The 21,797-nt window shown below is 43.3% G+C and overlaps 1 protein-coding gene across 4 annotated transcripts in view; it reads right to left on the bottom strand.

The window, feature by feature from the left end:
- Positions 1-982: 982 nt before the first annotated feature.
- Positions 983-21,797, bottom strand: part of EP300 (EP300 lysine acetyltransferase) — a 130,272-nt gene continuing 109,457 nt past the window's right edge. For 3 of the 4 annotated variants that reach the window (XM_074941654.1, XM_074941650.1, XM_074941651.1), the window contains 11 exons: positions 20,774-20,851; positions 19,372-19,439; positions 16,402-16,552; positions 15,706-15,852; positions 15,093-15,206; positions 13,368-13,533; positions 12,493-12,657; positions 11,527-11,601; positions 6,793-6,954; positions 6,038-6,319; positions 983-4,320 (listed from right to left, as the gene is read on the bottom strand). In XM_074941654.1, coding sequence (XP_074797755.1) covers positions 2,080-4,320; positions 6,038-6,319; positions 6,793-6,954; positions 11,527-11,601; positions 12,493-12,657; positions 13,368-13,533; positions 15,093-15,206; positions 15,706-15,852; positions 16,402-16,552; positions 19,372-19,439; positions 20,774-20,851 — 3,649 coding nt within the window. In that variant the 3' untranslated portion in view covers positions 983-2,079. The remainder of the gene's footprint in view (positions 4,321-6,037; positions 6,320-6,792; positions 6,955-11,526; positions 11,602-12,492; positions 12,658-13,367; positions 13,534-15,092; positions 15,207-15,705; positions 15,853-16,401; positions 16,553-19,371; positions 19,440-20,773; positions 20,852-21,797) is intronic. The other variant, XM_074941652.1, reaches the window with a different exon arrangement.

The raw sequence follows: 21,797 nt of genomic DNA, 5'->3' as shown, positions 1-21,797 counted from the left end.
GCTCCCCACCAGCTTTCATGTAGTCTCTACCTAGTAGGTGTATTTTTGTCTTTTAGCCCAAGTTATACTCATTTCTACACTGTATTTCTCTTCCTTGTTGGTATTTAGACCAATCAAATACTTCCACGTAGCCATCCTATTCCCCTGCCTTCCCATAGCTTGTGGCAAACAATGTTCGTTCTTTCAGTCTTCTCTCACAACTCACTACCCACACCTTATTCCTCCAGTTTGACCCATAGGCTACACCTACGCTTGGGAGCTGAGTTTGCGACACTCAACACACATAGTTGTACTCAAGCTACCATGCTAAAAATAGCATAGCCAGGATAGAAGAGGTGTCCGTTCAGACTAGCTGCCCTGAAGACGTCCCCAACAGGATCCCCTGGCTTTGTACCTGGGCAGCCAGCCTGAGCCGCAGCCTGTGCTACCCCGATACACTCCTATTTTAAGCGCACTAGCTTGAGCAGAGCCAGTGTGGGTACATCTACGCAAGCTGAGAATCACACGCCCAGCTCCAAGTGTTGACAGTCACAAGGTTGGCACCAAAAGCTCTACAGAGTACTCCAGCAGGAACGTGGTCTTTCAATTTTGTATCACCCAAGCAGAAGTTTGGGTTTCATATTAAGGAGCGGCCTGTGGAACTTAAGATGCTAACCTAGTCAAACACACCAACGGGAACCCAGCACGCTGGGATGGCAAATGGGTAATGGAGGGGGACCATGCCTTGTTTCGGTAAATTACAGAGTGAGCCGATACAATTACAGAGTCTTCCAAAATGTGCATTTCTAATGCTAATTATAAACAACCCCAGACTGTAAATTTGCTTTAAAAAAATGGCAAAAACAAATGTACATTAAATAATTCTCCAACTTCTGACCACCAAAAGTTTAAGCAGCATATACTCCGCTGTCCTCACCATTTTAAAAATAAGCACCATAGGTGGGAGAGAGGAGAAGGGAAGCAGTAAAAAGCAGGCTGTCTGTCTCACACAGTTTATTTAACAATAGGTAATAAGAAATCAATTTTAACAGTCTATACAGTGATCGAAAGTTCGTATTTATAAGTAATCAACTTTAATTGCATGATTTACAACATTTGAGGGTTTTTTGCTTTCTATTTTCAAGTTTTACAGAAAGTGGAAGAGGGTGGGGAAAGGGGACAGAGAGAGAGAGAAAGCAAGCATAAAGAAGAAACCCCAGGGACTTTTCTCAGGTTAAAATCATCCTCTCGGAATTGTTTCTTACCCTCTTTTTTATTTTTTTTCCTTTGTTAGATGTAAAAATAACAAAAAAATTCTTTCAAGAAAACAGAAACCACAATATATATACTACATCCATTTGGCAGCTGCCCCTGTGTATTTGCAAAAATGTTGTACAAATTATTTTAATACTTGAAGTTTTTTTTTAAGCTCAGACTCTTGTATAGAAAATTCTTGGAGGACAAAAGTAGACTTCAGGAGGGGACTGGGTTATTTAATATTTTTACATTTTTTCAAAGAATTGACATCTTTCCAACCAAAGAGGAAAAAACTGGTATTTATTTTTAATATATATTTATATATATGTAATGTATTTTTAAAGCAACATTAACCCCTTTTGTCCTCCGGTTTTAGGAAATGTTCTCCTGTGGGTTTTTTGCAGTGATGTGAAGAAAAACCAGAATAGGGAAAATGTTAACCATCTGCCTCAGTAAATAATAACTATCAATATTACATATTTTCATTAATTTAAAAAAAAATAAAACCTATTGGAGGCATGAGAAGGGGGCCAATTTAGTCAGCGGCCAAAAGACCACCCTTTTCCCCTCCACCTCCCAACGCACGCATGCGAGGAAAAACAAGAAAAAGGACTGGTTATGATTCCAGCCATAACAAAAATATATTCTTTGTATTCTATTGTCCCTCAGGTTTATTTTGTTGGTTTCTTGTTTTTAAAACCACAAACTACTGCTGCAGAGTTCGGATGTGTTCCAGGGAAAAATGTTGTTTTAGCTAAGAAAGATTCAAAAAAATTTGTCTTCAGTACAAAAAGTCTTGAGAAAATAAGTTTTTTTTTTTGCTCCCAAAATGCTACAATGTGTCTAGTGTATGTCTAGTGTACTCTGTGAAAGGTTTGAATTCAAGTCTGAGTTATCGGAGCTGAGCCCCAGTTCCGTGGCGCTTGTACCATGGAGGCCTGCCATGCCTGGATTGCCAGCAAGCTGAGAAAGCATTGCACTCTGGTCCGGGCTGGCAAAGTGCCCCTGATCCATGGGGTTAGCCTGGGCAGCTACCAGTCCTGGATGTGGGGAGCTGGTCTGCGGAGACACATGGTGTGGAGAAGGTTGAGGTTGCATCCGAGGGGAAGGGCTGGAATGGGGGGGCTGGGACTGGGGTCGTGGTGAGGGTACAGGCTGTGGAGAACGCACTTGATTGGTGAGCGATGAAGGGATCTGCTGGCCCTGTAAGTGTGGGGACTGGGCCTGACTGGGGAGCATGTGCTGTTGGGGGCTCATAGGGTTGGGCTGAGCTGGGGATCCCATTTGCTGCTGAAGTAGCCTCTGCTGGAAAGCCTGCTGCAAACTGGCTCCTGTCTCTGCACTCATTGCCTGTGGAAGCTGGCTCATTTGTCCCATAGTTCCTTGCTGCATCTGTTGCATATGATGCTGCATCCTTTGCTGCTGCTGCTGCTGCTGCGCATAACCGACACCCTGGGGCTGCTGAAACTGATTATGGTTGGCCATCCCAGGCCCCAACCCCGGGCCTGCTCCTTGCTGCTGCTGCTGATGGCGCTGCTGCTCCATCATCTGCTGCCGTCTCATTAGAAGATCCCGGAATTGCGGAGACATCCCAGAGTGATTCATGTTCATCGGCTGTGCCTGAGGGTTCATCCCACCCATGGCCTGCTGAGGCTGCTGCTGCTGCGTCTGTTGGGGCATGCTGGGCCTTTGGACCCCAGCTTGCATGGGGTTCATATTTTGCATGGCTGGGTTTGGGTGCACCCCTCCTTGCTGCCCTTGCATGGCTGGCTGTGGTTGAAGCCCTGGCTGCCCCTGTGGCATTCCAGGCTGCCCTGGCATACCTTGTGGATTTTGAGACACTGCATACTTGGCAGCCCTCTGCTTGATGAAAGCAGCCAGTAGCTGAGGGTTGGAGTGGAGGATGTTAAGCACCTGCTGCTGCTGCATGGGGGAGCTGGGAGACCTGAGAGTCCGCAGTAAGTTTTGTAAGGCTGCCTGGGGCAGAGATGCTGGTTTTGGCTGAGGCGCACCAGGAACCTGACCCATTCCTGGCTGAGGCGCCATGTTCATAGGCTGCCCTGGCTGGGTTACTGACATCATGGATGGTCTCTGCATTCCTGGCTGGAGCTGCTGTGGTTGGGGTAACCCACTCTGGGCCCACGGTGGCTGCTGCTGGATTCCTGCTGGCCCCATCCCTTGATCTATGTGACCGCCAGGCCCTCTGGCCATCTGGGGAGGGTTCATCCCCATTGGTGGCATCGGATTCAGTTGGGGCATCTGGTGCTGAATTGGCCTTTGGAAAATCTGAACTTGTGCCATCTGACGCTGAGTCTCTGCTGCTCGCTGGATCTGCATGGCCATTTCCACTGCAGCTGGAGGAGGACCCTGGACTGGTGGCTGAGCAGTCTGAGGTGGAGTTGGAGGAGTTATCTGGCCACCTGCTTTGCCCTGGGACACAGCACCAGGAGGTTGAGTTCTCGGCATGGTGTAGGGTGGCATAGTATTGGGAGGTGCAGGTTGGGGTTGCGAGGCAGGCTGGGGTGGCGGCTGGGGTTGTGGGGTCTGTGGTGTTGGGGGCTGCTGTCCTGTTGGAGTTGTTGGTGTGGCTGGTGTCGGTGAAGGCAATCCTTGCTGCTGACCTACCACACCGGTCCTCTGCATGCTTGCCATCCTCCTTCGGAGCATCTGGGCCTGCTGCAGACGGTGCTGAAGTTGCTGTTGGCGAAGCTTGTGTTTAATGTTGAGGCAAAAGGGCACCGGGCACTTGTTCTCCTGGCAGTGCTTAGCATGGTAGCAGCAAAGAGCAATGAGCTGTTTGCAAATAGGGCACCCTCCGTTGGTCTTGCGCTTGCAGCCTTTGGTATGCTGGACAACTCGCTTCATCTTCTGACAGGACGGCAGTGAACAGTTGGCGTTACGACACTGGCAGGCATGGACAAGGGACTGGATACAGCGCTGGATGCTCAGGCGGCGGGAGTCACCAGGGCTCTGGGTGGTTGCAGTCTGCTGGTTGTTGCTCTCATCGTCTAGGCCAAGGCCCAATTTCTCCATCTTGTGGTCGTGGTTTTTAGTGTTATAACAGGTGATGCACAGGTCGTAATCCTGGAAACAGACAAAACATTTTGAAAATTTAACAGCTGTCTACATAACCTGACACAATAAATATACAAATGGGGTCATGTCACTCAAGGGATATGGACTGTGATTGGGGGAGGGGGAAAAATTGGCCTTTTTGTTGATTATAAAGCCAGAAGGGACCATTGTGATCATCTAGTCTGACCTCTTGTGTAACACAGGACATACAACTTCCCTGGATTAATGTCTATTCAACTAGACCACTGCTTTTAGGAACACATATAGTCTTGATTTCAAAGTTTGCAGTGATGGAGAATCCATCACAACCCATGCTAAATTGTTCTAATGGCTAATTACTGTCACTTAAATTTGCACCTTATTTCTAGTGTAGATTTCTCCAGCCATTGGATCTTGTTATACCTTTGCCTGCTAGATTGAACGGCACTCATCACATTTCTTTTCTCCATGTAGGTAGCTCTAAACTGATCCAGTCACCCCTTAAACATCTCTTCGTTAAGCTCAATAAACTGAGCTGCTTGTAAGCATATTTTCCAATCTTTTATTCATTCTTGTGGCTCTTCTCTGAACCCGCTCCAATATATCACTTTCCTTCTTGAATTGTGGATAGTAGAACTGAATACAATATTCCAGCAGCCCCACCAGTGCCAAAGAGAATAAAACTCCCTCTGCTTCATATTCCCATTTATACATCCAAGGGTCACACTAGCTCTTTTGACCACAGCATCGCATTGGGAGCTGATGTTCAGATGATTATCCACCACGATGCCCAAGTCTTTTTCAGAGTGACTGCTTCCCAAGACAGTCCCCTATGACCAGTGACCTGTGTTGGCCATTATTTACCACTCTCCCAGTCTTTGGATCATCTGGAAAGTATCACTAATAATTTTATATTTTCCTTTCAGGTAATTTATAATGTCCTCTGTGCCCAGGTATTGGCAGAAGTCCAAACAACTAACAGTGAAAAGTGTGTGGGCAAAACAGTATCTGACATTTATACAGACCAATAGCCATGGCTTGGAAAACCTGTTTGCCCTGAGCCAGTAGAAATCTCACCTGACCAAGTGGGGTCAGGGGACCACTGGCTCCTTCCCCGGAGAAAAGGAGGAGCTCAGGGAACAGAGTAGCCACTCATCTGCTTGCTCTTCTTCAAAAGAGGAGTGGGGCACAATAGTGCCACTTCTTTAAGAAGGGGAGAGGGAGGAGCAGATTGCTTTTCCCAGTGAGCAAGGGGAGCACAAAGCAGAGGGGCCACATGGAGAAGAGATGGGAGGTAAAGGGGCTTTGAAATTCTGAGGAGGACAGAAGTCCTGCCAAATGGTAGGGGGCCTGGTATTCCTAAAATTAGTTAAGAAAAGAAAACTACCAGAATTCACTAACTCGAGAACCCAGAATTTGGTTATTTAGGTGTATGTGGGAGGCAGAATGTCAAATTATATTTGCAGTTTCTCAGAACTGAATTTAGGGCACAGTCAATTTACTGGTGGAGGAGTGAAGATTTAAATGAAATAGGCATGGTTAAAGTGATTGTAGCCTTTGGGGGCATACAGCAGCATAGCTACTTTTCACTCAGGCTAGCACACTTAACACCCCCCATTCCAAACTGTCACAATGTAGACTGGACAGACATTGCTATGAATGTAGGTTTAGAAGTGACTTTAGGTGAAGAGTCTCCTTAACCTTGGTGCCCAGAGCTAGTGGGGAAAAAACACCTTATCAGGCATACCTCACAGACAGTGCAGTGCCATCTGGTTTCTACATGATGCTTGCATTCATTGCAGGTGTAAACAAAGCGGTCCTGGCTCTGGGTATGCAGCTCCACTAGCATGCACATGGTTGACCACTGAGCTCTTCGTAGTGAGGAGAACTCCAGGTGCTTGTCTCTAGCAAGGGTGAGGAAGGCATCACGCCCGTCCATCAAGTCACATGGAATGAGTGGGTCAGGCTCAACAATGGGAGGCAGGGAGTTCGCTGCAGGGCCAGCAATGAGACGGATCACAAAGAAGACCTGAAAAGTAAAGCAGAAGTTAAAATCAGCAGTTGACCAAGAGGCCATCAACCTTAACTACATGGTAAATGTCATTTCACGACTACTGATGTTAGCATGCTGTGATGGGTGGGATGGCTTCACATCAAGCAGACTACTTGCATGGGTCATGAAGGAATTTCCACTTCTGCACATATAACACTACATAATTCACCAAGTGCACTATGCCCCCCCCCCCCCCGCTTTCCTCTGATGCAAATACTGACCACTGAACTAAATGGACCAATGGTCCAATCTGGCACAGCAAAGACTTTTACTTATGAAAGTTCTCTACACAGCACAACTGTGATCTGTATTTATTCCCATAGCCCTGATAGGAAAGCGTCTAGATGGGGATTCCATCTACAAATACGTACTCTTACTAAATTCTATATTCAGTGTTTGTGCACTTGGCTGTTCAAACAGTAGATACTTCTCAATCCAACGGCTTTTACCTCTTTGTGCTTCTCCATAGTGGCATACAGCTTCTGGGAGAGATCATTGGAGACATTGGGCATGCCAGGCTTCTTCTTATTGCCACGACTTAAGCTGCTCTTGTTTTTACTTGTCTTCTTATTATTCTTCTTTTTGGCATTTTTGCTGTCTCCCTTACTCACCTGCCAGAGAAGCCAATAACTTTGAATTTGTAGAATAATAAGAGGCATTTAGGTGCCTCTGACAATTATTTAAAAAGACAGTAAATCAATATATCAAAATTTAAAGCACTTTATTAGGCTAGCACCTCCAGTCATTGGAGAACTATAAGAAAAGCTTTCACAATTTACTAAGAAGCTAGGAAAATGTTCTTACCAACTGTCCTGGAAGTCTGAATTAATTTGATCAGAGTCATTCCAAAGATGCCAGAGTGGCAATATAACCATCTAAAAAGTATTTGAAGAGTGTAAACACCCAAAAGAGATATTTGTTTAGGTTGGACTGAAGGGGTAAAACAGAGAAAAGGGATAAAATTAATCAAAGACGGCCAATCAGAAAAAGGTTCTCTAATGGTGAGCTCTATTAGATTGTGGAATCATCTCCATGGGATGTAACAAACAACCTTGATACATTTAAAGCTGGAGAAGTCACTGAAGAACACATAAGGAATGATAGTGCACTGTCCAGAGACCTGGGGAAGGAGTAGACAGTCCAAGTGACTTTAAGGGCTCTCTCATTTCTGTCATCTTCCCACCAGCAAAGCCTCCCTAACCACTTATTCCGGTTAACTCATCTCTCTAGACTGCCTCCAACGGAGATTTATACCAAGTTTTGTCTTTATGTCCAAGAAATGGGTTTTACTCCCAGTTTGATCTTGATTAACATGTGTATGTGAGGATAATGGAAGCTGGAGGGGGGTGACAATTTCAATTGAAACTGACAAAAGTCAGTTTCATTTCTAGTCTAGTGTGATCACAGCTCACTAATGAGTAGTCATGCCTTCTAGTCCCTTTTGTAGATGCTTTTTATGTACTTTATGTGAGAAATTGGGTATGGGAATACAGACTTTAAACTTTATTTCTTCAGTGGGTTTTATTCTGATAAACTTTAAAGTAACTTTGTCAAGATGAAAATTTCCAAAAAGAAGCTATTTGATGTAATCCCCAATTCCTAAATAAAGATTACTAAACTCTCTTGTTTGCAAGAAGAAAGGTGAGATCTGGCCTTAAGATATTTACACTTATTTGGTGCTGAACTTTCCATAAACTGCTGGCATAATACCATCTCAAGACCCTTTCACCTGGACAAGGCCGTATCAGCTTCCTTAGAAGTGTATTTGATATTTTTGGTGGTCTCGGAATGTTCCATGAATGAAAAAACTGAACACTTATCAAAAAAATTGCTGGTTTCAGCAAAACTCACTCTCTCTCTTCCCTCCCCCAGATGCTAGCCAAAAAGATGACCTAACTCAAACACAATCAGATCAAGCGGCATGGCTTCAAGGGAAGACTCATCTGCTTTGTCCAAAGGCCTTGGAGGAAGGTGCTGCAAAGCGGCATACGAATACCATAAGAATTAAGGGTAAGACTGAGAAGTCTTGCCTTTAGGATCAGCAAGCCACCTGAGGAAAGGCTAAAGTTCTAGAATCCCAAGACTGATCACCTCTGGGGGAGGACGTCACATCATCAACAAATATGCCGGGCTTTGGCCAGTCTACCTGCATGTGAAAAAGCCTGCTAGCAAGCAGCACTGTCAGCAACATCGCTGTCTGGCCCCTTGACTGCAGTTCCCGCTTCTATTTCTAAAGAGCCTAGAATACTACGCAAACCCTCTGTTATCCTGAGTATCTTTTCCCTTTTTCTATTTTTCGTCTTTTACTTTTATTAGCTGGGAGACATCCCAGCCTTTTTCATTCTTTAATTTTAGGGTGTAAAAATGTAGCTGAGTACATGAGCATCAGTCAAGTCGACCCTGGGAAGCTGCCAGAAAGTAAGTTCCACCGGCTTAAATAACCCTACAACAAAGTCTCAAAAATACTCATTAAAGCAACTTCTGTCTTCCGAGTCCTAAGCAATTTAAAACTGTCAGCTGTAAACTAGGGTATGTAAACTGCTAAGTCAGGGTTGTCAGACTTCTGCTTATCAAAGTATTCTGTAGAGACCTGTATTTTAGTTGCTTTTTTTTTTTTTTGGAAAGGGGTGGGAGGAAGGGAGGGAGGATTAGCTACTACTAATTGAATTGAACTGAACTAAGTGAATTGAAATCTAAAGAGGAAGCTTTTATTTGGTTGTGGTTTAGAAATTATACAGTTTGTTTTCAGTATCAAATATTTAACCAGATCCAAGTTCAGACTGACTAAACCTTGGTAAAATTCTTAGTTGGTGTTTATAACTGAACTGACAGCCACCTCTGTAGATCCCTTCTTTGGATTTATAAGGACTAATTATTTGTTGAATTAATCTGATGATTTCACTAATTTGATCATTTAATTCAAATCTACTAACTTGTTGATTTAGCCTTGATTGATCTTTTTGCTTTATCCTTAGTTTCAGTGAAATGCTTTCTTGATTTTCATAGCTTCAAAAAAACAACCCAAACGAGGATCCAGAATATCCTGGGTGGATATTAGCTGGTCAAGTTAAACCCTGATCATCTCCCTCAATTGATCTTAGACTCTCACAACTTTTAGACCACCTTTGTTAGAGACTGAAAGACTGCATAACCACAGAAATTCACATGACTGGAATGTTAAATGAATGGTTATAATCTACTCAGAAAGGACTGAGTGGGCAAAAGGGGAGAAGGAGGGGCACCCTATGTTGAAAATGGCATTACCTGTTTCTGAGTCACTCATAACTCGGACAAAAGTGATCCTGAATGCTCATACATCAATATCCTAACAGATAAAGCACACGTGGGGTATCAGTTGGTGTCTTCTACAGACCACCAAATCACACTAAGGAACAGGATGACTGCCTCCTTATCTACCTCTCTATGATCTGTGGGGGGGCAGAAAAAAACTGTGATCATGGGGGACTTCAATTTGAGTGACATATGCTGCCGGTCTTATGCTGCCAGTACTAAAAACATCCTTGGAATTTCAAAACATCATAGATGTCAATTTCCAAACTCAAAAATGTTGCAAGCCGACGTGGGGGAGTTATTTATTAGACCTCGTCTTAACAGAAAAAGAGGAATTGATCACAGAACTAAAAAATAATGGTAACTTAGGTATAAGTGATCATGACTTGATCCCATTTATAATACGCAAGCAGAATAAAGGCCAGACCAGTTTTTATATATATCTCACACACACGGTGCTGATTTCACAAAGTTGAACACAATTATGAGCCAACTCAGCTGGGAGGAAGAATTTAATCTGAAAAATGTGAATGACAGTTCAGAATCATTTAAGAACACCTTACTAGATGCATAGAAAGCCACAATTCCACAATCAAGGAACAAGGCTGTACTGCGTAAAAAACCGATCTGATTGAGAGAGGAAATGAAGGCAGCTGTAAAAAATATATAACAAACGGAAGGAAGGGAAAGGTGATAGAAATGAATATATATCAGAAGTTAGGAATTGTAGAAAATTGATAAGGGAAGCCAAGGGGCACAAGGAGAAATCTATGGCCAGCAGAGATAAGGACAATAAGGACTTGTAAAAATGTTTTAGGGACAAAGAATCCGGACAATGATATTGGTCCATTACTAGATGGAAATGGTAGAATCATTAAGAATAATGCAGAAATGTCAGAAGTATTCTTTCCATTCCACTAGTACCTCTCGAGGATGTTAAACAGGAGCTACTGAAGTGAGACATTCTAAAATCAGCAGGTCCCGATAACTTGCATCCAAGAGTTTTAAAAGAGCTGGCTGAGGAGCTCGATAGACTATTAATGACGTTCTTCAATAAGGCCTGGAGCACTGGGGAAGTTCTAGAAGAAAATTAATGCTGTGCCAATTTTTAAGAAGGGTAAACAGGATGATCCGGGTAATCACAGGCCTGTCAGGCTGACATCAATCCCAGGCAAGATAATGGAGTGGCTGATACTGTACTTAATTAGTAAAGAATTAAAAGAAGGTAATGTAATAAATGCAATTCAACATGGGTTTATGGAAAAACAGATCTTGTCAAACTTGGTATATTTTTTATGGGATTACAACTCTGGTTGATAAAGATAGTAGTGTTGACGTAATAAACTTCTGCAAGGCATTTGACTTGGTAACATGACATTTTGATTCAAAAACTACGACAAATTAACATGGCACACATTAAATGGATTAAAAACTGGATAAATGACAGGTCTCCAAATATAACTAAACAGGGAATCATCATCTAGCAGGTGCATTTTCGGTGGAGTCCTGCAGGGACTGTTATTGGCCCTACGCTATTTAACATTTTGATCAATGACCTGGACGAAAACATGAAATCATCACTGATAAAATTTGCAGATGACAAAAACTGGGAACAGGTCAATGATTCAGAGCGATCTGGATCACTTGATAACTGGGCACCAGCAAACAATATGCATTTTAATATGGCTAAATGTATACATCTAGGAACAAAGAATGTAGGTAATATTTAAAGGGTTGGGGACTCTATCCTGTGAAGCAATGACTGAAAGATTTGAGGGTCATGGTGGATAATGAACATGAGCTCCCAGTGCAACACTGCAGCCAAAAGAGCAAATGCAAGCCTGGGATGCATAAACAGGGGAATCTTGAGTAGAGTAGAGAGGTTATTTTACCTCTGTATTTGGCACTGGGTGCGACTGCTGCTGGAATACTGTGTCCAGTTCTGGTGTCCACAATTCAAGAAGAATCTTGATAAATTGGAGAGGGTTCAGAGAAGAGCCACGAGAATGATTAAAGGATTAGAAAACATGCCTTATATAGTGATAGATTCAAGGAGCTCAATCTATTTAGCTTAACAAAGAAAAGGTTAAGGGGGTGACTTGATTACAGCCTATAGTATTTACATGGGGAACAAATATTTAATAATGGGCTCTTCACTCTCATAGAGGAAGGTGTAACATGATCCAATGACTGGAAGTTGAAGCCAGACAAATTCAGACTTGAAACAAGGTGTAATTAACCATTGGAACAATTTACCAAGGATTGTGGTGGATTCTCCATCACTGACAATTTTTAAATCAAGATTGGATATTTTTCTAAAAGATCTGCTCTGGGAATTATTTTAGGGAAGTTCTATGGCCTGGGTTATATAGGAAGTCAGACTAGATGACCAGAGTCATCCCGTCTGGCCTTGCAATCTATGAAAATGTCAGTCATGGACTCACTGTTACGCTCATTCTGCACTACACAGCACTCTCATAGCAATTAAGACAAACCAAGGCTAAAGTCCAGTGACACAATGTGTCCACCTGAATCTGAAGATAAACTGGCTGAGAATGGTTTCCAAGGCTCCCACACAATGATTTTCTGGCTCCCAATTAAGTAGAATGATAGCAAGAATTCAACTTACAGGTAGGGAAACAGGAGGGGGAAATGGGCACCATCTGGGAAAGTGGGAGAGCTGAGTCTCAAAATAAACATGCATTTTAGATAAGCCTAAAGACAGTTATTACCACCCCCAAATGGAAGTTTTAAGCCTTAACATTTAATTCTGCACCAGGGACCTAGGGAAACTAAGTGAAGATATAAGAAAAGATGGAGAAATATCATGAAGAGTTAGGTAAAAGGAGTCTCCTTACATCCGTGCTCTCATTACTAGTGTTCTCTTCTCTCTTCCGCTCTTCCTCCTCTTGTTCTAATTCCTTAATGCTCTCCTCCAGCACATTGGGCCAGAAGTCCCCTTCAAAGTAAGGCAGCTCTTTTGCACTTGTTAGACGATCTTCTGTTGCCTGCTTAAAAATATCCTACAAAAACATACAAACCCGGTTACAGCTATCATAACTATCCAAATGAACCAGGGCACCCTATTCTCAGACACAGCAAAAAAGCACTGAAGACACATTTAGTGGTGCTTCAATTATGGATAGTTTGGGCCGATGATTCAGGCATTTAGTCCTCACAGGAAAAAAAACCCATTAGTAGCTCAGTAGACTGCTAGCCAGTCACTACAAGCCCCACATTTATTAGATAGAGCAGCAATACCCCAACACTTCATACAGCCCTTGATCTCAAGTCAACATAAACCTACAGACTTTAGGTCCTTCTAACTCCATCAGCAGCCCAACCCTTTATGTTGGGTTTTTTTTTTTTTTTTAAATCGCTAAAATATCCCCAAAAGATTAACTCTGTTCTTCATACTGACAGTCCCATATTGGCTGTTGTTCTCTAGTATTCTCATGGCCTGTATCTTTGATTTTCTATTTCTTTGGGAGCAAAGGAAGGTGTGACATTACCGCATACCTCTTTTACTAAAATGGCTTCAAAAGATGCGTGGTTTAGATAGGATTTACTTATTTTAACCCCAGACTGCTAAATACTCAATCCAGTTCTAAAACACAAGTTAATGCCTTACAAATTTCTTTGAATAATCCTACATTGTAGGGCAAGCAGTGGGAAGAGAACCAAAACAGACTGCTCATGAAATCCTACTGAATCTAATTTACATTTAACCAACCTTGTAGTCGTGGACAATGCGCTCCGACACAGATTTGTCCAGCATCTTTTTATACCACTCTTGCAGTCGCTTGGGCTTGGGTATCTTCTGGTCAGGAGGATGGCAATGGAAAATATAGTCATCTCCTTCACTAGGCGGGCAGGCCCAGATATGTCCAGTTGTATATCTATCGTTGTAAAAAACATCAATACATCAGGATGCTGATGTTTATCACTAGGGTCTTCTATTCCTTTCAGCCACAAGGTGGAGCCAGCACAAAGTCTGCTGGTATTACAAGATGGACAACTACTGCAATCCTCTTCCTGATCTAAATTCTAGAGCTGTCACTATATATAAGCAATGGATACTGTTAATAAAAATACTGAGTTGTATTCTGATTGGCACATGCATACAATATAGGCATGCATATTTTCAGCCCTACTCTGTGCAGCAAAAAAGCATTTCCTCCCCCACATCTACAGGTAAAATCACTAAAGCCTGACATACACTTGCAACTGTCATCTACCAACTGCATTACAATTAGATGAGAGAAGTGTAAATTCTCAGAGCAAAGAAACAGAACATTTCAACACTAGGAGCCAGGATTTTCCTTCCCCAGCAAGACAGATGAGCTCCCTACCAGCAGATGAGATCCAAAAACTACCTTGTCTTCTGAAACCTACTTTACTTTCCCAGCATTGATTCCTCTCCCTCTGCCTTCAAGGCCAATTAAAGGAAGAAAATTCCTCTATACCTGGGAGTTCTCCCAAGTATATTTCCTCTGTAGCAACTAGGGAGCATGTCTTTCAGTACCATAAAACCTGAAATCATCTAGAAAGTAATAACTGTGAAAGGCTATAGGACCACAAAGCCAAATTCGCCCTCAGTTCCTTTCCCTCTATTGGTAATTTGAAAGATTCCCAAAACCAGGGAAAGGAGAGTAGACAATATGCTCAGAATTCCAGTTATAAGTACGCTTCCTCGCTTCACTGAGAACAGCCTCTGCAGATCCCCCATCCCACTCTATGGCCTTGTCTTCACAACCGCTTAAGTCAATGTAAGTTACATCGCTCCAGGGTGTGAAAAAGCCACTCCCCAGCGACGTAACTTACATAGATTTAAGGTGGTGTCTACACTGTTTTATGTCGGTGGGAGATGCTCTTCGCCGACATAGCTTCCACTTCTCGTTGAGGTGGATTAATTACGTTGACAGGAGAGCGTGCTCTCATTAATGTGTGCATCTTCACCAGATGTGCTAAATCGCAGCGGTGCCGATTTAGCATGGTAGTGAAGACAAGCCTTAGGAAACTTAGCTAGCAGCAGTCCTCCCCTTCCTGATTATTATAATCCCAAAACGAGCACCTGACATCACCCATAAACACAGAAAGCAGCATGAAGTGAAGGTGTGGACTGAGCTTCATATAGCAGTTTTACAGACACTGGGATAAGGAAATTCCTTGGTGGGAACATAGCATAATACATGGGGCCTGCTTCTAAGGTCTTTTACACCTCTAAAAAAACTGCTCCACAAGTCTCTGCAGAGAAACCACAATCTCACTGCAGTGTCATATCCCCTTCCTCCTCCTAAACCTATCTCCCATGGTTTTGTTGCCCCTTCCATTATGTCACAGGTTGAAATTAGATGGCATGCTCTTCAGGGTAGGGTCCATATCATTTTGTCTTCACTGAGAGGTGCCTAGCACACTACTGGATGCTGTAAAATAGGAAGAAGGATTAAATGCTTACCCTAATTTCTTGACATATTCTAGATATCCAATTAATATTTCATGATAGACAGCAGTCCTCAAGCATTTAGGGCGGAAGAAATGAACACTGTCGAGGTAAGATATGTATACTCGCCTAGACAAAGATGGGAAAAAAAATACATGACACTACAGAACAGAAGGCCAGAAATATTTCACAGCATTTATATACATTAATCCATGGTATTTTCGGTCCTTGAAGTACCTAATGCACAAGCCACTGCCTTCAAAGGCTACGGGTCCCATCTACCTCCAGGAACTCACATTCCTTTACATCACCTCTGGTTTCCAAATTTGACCTCCCCCTCTCTCTAGAACAGTCTGCTCCCTCTTCCTCACTGATTCCCTGTTTCTTTACAAACTAGACTCCAAAATCCATCTCTTTCCTGCTGCTGGAACACCATAACCAAATGCCCATTCTGTCACCTACCTATCTTCAACTCCTTCTTACTATAACCGTATTGCTGTAACTGTTTTGTGTTGGGATATACTATTATGAATAACAAAATTGAATTATGCTGCATTAAAGTTTTAAATCTGGGACTTCAGAGCAAAGTAAAATTTAACCTCCCTTGATTGGCACTGCAGTTCCTCACCTCTGATTGGGCGGGGGGCAATCTGAGCCATACTCCTGTACATGCATACCGAAGAAGCACAAGTCTACACCATCTATCTCCTCAAAAGCAAACAGGGCTTTTGTTCGATAAGGGAAGGACTCTGCCATCTCTCCACTGTCTACAAACCTGCAGATATCATAAGATAAAGAGAGTAATAAATACTTTCATTCCATCAGGACAGAGAACACCACATGGTGATACATAAAGATAGTAATTAAGACAGGATTTGCAACGCATGGTCAGAGCCATTTGTCACAGGCAATGGGAAAGCAAACACTGACAACTATAACCCAGAGAAGGAAAAGTGTCCCAAGTTATCCTGAAAGTTTGTTCACTTTTCATCTCAATCTTTCTGGAGTGGAGGGATTTTAGTGTTTACATAAAGGACAAAACTAGAAAGCAACAAATACAAATAATCAAAGCTACAATACAATGGAACACAGCTTTGTTTTAAAATTGTTTAGTTTTAATCTCCAGAACTTTAATATACTTCATGCAATTTAACATAAGTGGATGTGATATCACTGACAGCCAATCAAGAAAGCTGTGCTGGTGGTGTTCTGAATACTAGACACACTTTGCAGTTGCCAAATAGCAGCAAATGTAGAAAACTCAAACACCTATCTTTTGGGATGATGCTGGGAGCAGGCAACATTAGGACTTGAAGGGATGTACCTTGCTTTCATTCCAGGTTTTACTTCTACAGTTTTGTCAGAGGCATGAACCACCCTGACTGTGACCTCTCCTGACTCAGGGTGATTCTGTCTTCTCAGAAATTCGTTCACTCTGTTCTCCAAGAAGGTACCCAGCCTTGTAGATGGCAACCCTGCACAAACAATAAAACTCTTAACATATGCATAACTGGAATTTCAAATTCTATTTCTCTATTCATGTATTAGATTATGAGTGAGGGCACTGGCAGAATGGGCCCAGGACCAGAGTAAATCGGAGGTGCTGCCTGTGGAAGTTTCAGGCTGCCTATCCCTGTCAGGTTCTAGCCAATACTGTCCATACCCTCATTCTCTTGGAGAAATTCACACTTTTTGGACAAATAAAACCCCTTCTAAATAGAACTATTCCATTTATATCCACAAGGATTACAGTCATCTCTCCTTTCAAATAAAACCTAAACAAAGGAAGAGCAAGTATACAGGCATCTGAAGGAGTATCTGAAACTGATAGTCCACGTAAGAACACAAAGAGGCCTCAATCTCTTTTTGAGCCTGTAGATACTCCTGCAATATTAACAGTTTCTTGTCCACAGCCTCCCATTTTCACATTCTTGAAAATCCCCACTACACAACAGCATTGAGACTAAAATTTGTATGTAAGTAACTGGAAACCCCAGCTAATTAAACAAAATTGGAAGCAGCCCTCCCATTCCTCACAGTGTTCTCAGTAAATCCAGGACACGTGGATTATGGAAAAAGCATACAGATGGTCTAACTTGAAGCACTAGTCTCAAAGTGGGTTGGTTTCCATTTTATGAGAATGCAGTTGAAGAAAAAAGCTCTGGGATGGCTAAGATGCAAACCCAACTATTTTTTCAACATTTCAAGACAATTCAGTTCTCTAAATCTCCTCCTTGCCCTTTGTCAGAAAAGCTCACTACAAAGATAGAACTTTTATACTGTGCAATTGCTAACACCCCAGTGTCAGTAAAGTTTTGTTTGGGCTGTTTTTATGAATATGAGCAAAATTAAATGCAACTATTTACTCAACTTTTAAAAATGCAATTTAAAGCTGAGTGAAAGGAGTCCGATTGAAAAGCTTTCAAAATCATCTCCGTCTAAAGAACAGATAATGACAGTACAAGCTTCCCACACTTTGCCTTCATCCTGATATCAATCCTGCCCAAGGAGAAGCCACCTCTAGTAGTGAGAAAGAGTGGTTTTGTTTCTGTGGTCAAACCAAATAGTCTGCTCTGCCAAGACTTCTAGAGGTGCCAGCTGTGGGGCAATGTTCCTTCTAATTTTTGACAAGCCATGTGCGCAAAAAATTTCTTCTATGCAAATATTTGAAGCAGAGTTCAAATTTGTGCGCCATAAGGCAAATGCGCCCAAGTGAGTATTTCATTTTTTGTGCGTGCGGTGTTTCGCCATGTGCGTGGGATTTGGATCTGTGTGCGTGCGCACATGCGCACAGCTTAGAGGGAACAGTACTGTGGGGATGACTTGAATGTATTGTCTTCACATTTAAGCAAGACAGCAATCATATAGGAGCCACTCCCCAACACTAGTAATATTAATGACTGAGGTAAAAGGCTCTGTATCCCACATTAAGAGTCCCCATAACCATTACATTAGTAACAGGGCCGGATTAATCTTTTGTTGACCTGGCATAAAACATTTGTGGGCCCCTATGGGGGCCTTGGAGCAAGAAGCCGGCTGGGGGCAAGGCATGGCGTGGGCGACCCCACTCTGCCCAGTGTGAAGGCAGTGTTTACAAACTGGCAGTTGCCAGATGCGCACTGGCCCACCCAGCCCTGTGCTGCCAATGTGCCCCTTCCCCATGCAGGTGGGTCCATGCTGTACCACACAACCACCCCACCGAGCTCCTCCCCCACCCCCAACAAATGCACAGTGCCCTGCACCCCCCCCGCAGTCAGCCCCATTACAACTCCCCAGCACCACACACAGACCCCTCACTGCTCAGCATCCCAACACACACAGATCTCCCCCCCACCACTGCCCAGTACCCTTCCCCATAGCCCCACCACAACTACACAGCACCCCCCCAGCAGACCCCACTGCCTAGCACCCCAAAACACACAAACCTCCCCCACTGCCCAGAGCCTCCTACCCCCTCACATCTCAGCATCCCCCCCACCACAGACCCACACCCTGCCCCTGCCAGCACAGAGCGGGGATCCCCATCCCTGCCAGCACAGTGCTAGGGGTCAGAACAGATGAAACTTGGGAGCAAAGAGTGGCCCCACTCAACCCTACCCGCCTGGTGTTGATGGTGCTCACAGTGGAGGAGACATTTCCTTGCATGGGCAATGGAGGGGTGGGGGAGAGGGGCAGCCTCCAACTTCCCCAGCCAGATGCTTCCGCAAAGCAGCAGGGAGAGGCAGGCCCTGCCCCAGGGAGCCCATAGCAGACGGTCACCAGCCTGGAGTGGCAGCGGCCTCCCCTCTGCCCCAGTCTCCACTGGCAGCTGCTGGTCAGTGACGGGGGCAGAGAGGAGCCCTCAGCCAGCCAAAAGGAGCAAGCAATGGGCTGGGAGGAGGGGCCAGCAGGCGGGGCCAGGGGCAGACAGAAGCCCTGGCTGGCAGGTCAAGAGGAGCGAGTGGTGGGGTGGTGGTGAGCCAGGGATAGAGAGGAGCCAGCTGCTCCGTGCACAGCGCAAGTGGAGTGGGCCAGGCCCTCTTGAGCATGGGCCCAGCAGCAGCCATTGTAAACCTGGTACTGATTAATAAGTTGGACGTGTGCATTTTGAATAAATACTAGGGAAGTGATCTGGCTGAAATTATCTTCCCATCTCTATCCCAAAACACATGGAACCCCAGAATTTAAGTAAAAGCTTAAAATTCTTAAAAAAATACAAGAGGGACAGGAAAGTTTCCCCTCTCTCCCAATACATTGTTAAGCACTTAGCTAATACACCTGAAATGTTCTCTAAACAAGTATCAGGAGGACTTACTTTTAGCAGAGAATTTGTTCTCTTTTCTGGTTCGTCCTGTTTTCTTTAAGCAGCCATCACACACAAAGCTGAAGTGGAAACGAGAAAAAGGAATGAATAACCCCATACCTAATGCTGCTAAGGTATTTTCCACCGAATGCATCCAATGAAGTGAGCTGTAGCTCACGAAAGCTTATGCTCAAATAAATGTTAGTCTCTAAGGTGCCACAAATCCTCCTTTTCTTTTTAAGGTACTCATAGTAAGATTCATGACATGGGTTTGAAACATCAGAAAGAAAACATTCTACCAGATGTTGAAGACTAGGGAACAGCCACACTGAAAATTTTGGATAAAACTGAGGACAGGAGGAAGAGAATGGCAGTAACTCTATCAGTGGAAAGTTACTGTCATCTTAACATTTGGAGCTTTTCAAGACAGAATAGGAGAAAGCTGAATGAACAGAGCATGAACACAGTTGACCTTTACAATATGGGCTTATTCCTCTGAAACCTGAGGTATTACCACTGATGGAGACAGGATCCTGCTTATAGGAACTAATGGTCTGATGTGATATAGAAAATTCTAGGATTCTAGTACACAAAGATTCCAGACAACTGTAGGATTCTTCCCCAAGCAGTTCAGGGCCAACCACCCTTATAAAAAGAGGAACAGGAGTAGCAAAATGGCAAATCCCCAAATTGTGCAATCAGCACAAACTATTTGAGTTTTTTACAGAAATTTACTTATACCAGAATTATAATTGATCATTTGTTATCTTAATCACTATAACTAGGAAATACTAATAGAATTTAAGTTTACTAAAGTCTTTTGTATTTTTGAGTTTCCTGATTAAGAAAGATCTACAGCAAGTCCAGCTAAGATAAAATTGGAGGTTTAGACTTTTTCTTTTCAGGATGTAAACTGCTCACTAGCTGGGGTCAAGAAGATAGTCTGCCAGTTCTATTCTTCAGTTTAAACACTTTGGCATCACTGAAGTTTATATTACATAGAAACACATATCCCAAAGAGTAAGGAAAACAGACCAACATAAAGCAATGGCAATTTTGTAATTATGACATCAGCATTCCTGGTCAAGGACAACCATGACTTACTGAACTAATATCTAGAAGTTCTTCTTTTACATAAAGGTATCCTAGTGATCAGCAATGGTAAGAAATGCAGAACATTTTAAATCAAGACACCATCGAATATTTAAGTTTACTTGACATTGGCATGGATATTGTTTAAAATTTTAACAGCTAATGGAATGTCTCCCATTGGATCAAGTTTTTTTAGACACAGGATTTCATATTTTATATATATAAGTAATATATCAAAATGTAGGTATATACACATCAACACCTGTACAGCAACCAAATGTCATCTATTCAAGCATGGAAGGAAAAACAGCAAGAAACTCACCCAGATGGCCAGATTATTTCATTATGAAGCACACAGATCTGGTGCATTTTTCTCCCACACTCTATACATTCAACAAACCTGGATGTCAGAAAATAAGTATGGAGAGCACATTAAATCAATGACACTAATTACAGGGTTACTTTAAGTTAGCAATATTTCAAAGATAAATGTTTATTAAAAAACTCGTACCTCATGCCTTCCCTAACACAAAGAATCAAAGGGAGACAGGGACCCTGTTCCTTGAGAGTTCAGAGATTTAAGGGTGGACCGGTGTCATTTGTGCTAGATGCCTGGGATCAGAAGCAGCCTCTGAATTTTACTCTTTGGACTGCAGAGGTACTACTACAATGATGGAAGGGATAGGGTTATGAGCCACATTTCCAGTCTTTCCTTCCATGACCTTTGCCAAATTGAAAAGCAACACTGACTGATCCCAGGGTAGGCATGTGCCCCTCTGACCTAGTCATTTGGAATTAAGACATTTTAGCAGCTGCAATGTGGGTAGTTGAATTAGGAACTGGATTAAGGGGCTAAAAGGTGATAAAAAAAGCACTGGTGAGATGTAGGGGAAACAGATTGCTATCTGGTCACCACTGGCTCTAGCACCTGAATGTCCACTACTCTGTTTCTCCAGCAAGAAGGCTAGAATAGCAGCCAACTCTGTATAATTTAACATACCCTGTCCTTCTGGTATAGCTGCCTGCAAAGTAGGAAGATTATAGAAACCAAGAGCAGAAAAATGCTGATGCAGAATGATCTGATATTAATTTTGACCTCTCCATGCACAGTACTGGGGTGGCCAAACTGTGGCTCGTGAGCCACATTCAGCTCTTTTACCATTAAAGTGTGGCTCGCTGAGCCCCCACCCATTCTCCACCTACCGGGGGGTAGGAGGGGAGGGAAAGAGGGGTTTGGCCCTCTGCCTTGCAGCGGAGTGGTGGGGTAGGGACTTCTGCCCTGTGAGGAGGTGGGTCTCGGGGCTTTAGCTCCACAGGGTGCACCTGCTGGGGCTCAGGGCTTCAGC

Source organism: Natator depressus, chromosome 1 (genome assembly GCF_965152275.1).
Source record: "Natator depressus isolate rNatDep1 chromosome 1, rNatDep2.hap1, whole genome shotgun sequence".
NCBI classification, from domain to species: Eukaryota; Metazoa; Chordata; order Testudines; family Cheloniidae; genus Natator; species Natator depressus.
This window is presented reverse-complemented; position numbering and strand designations above follow the sequence as displayed.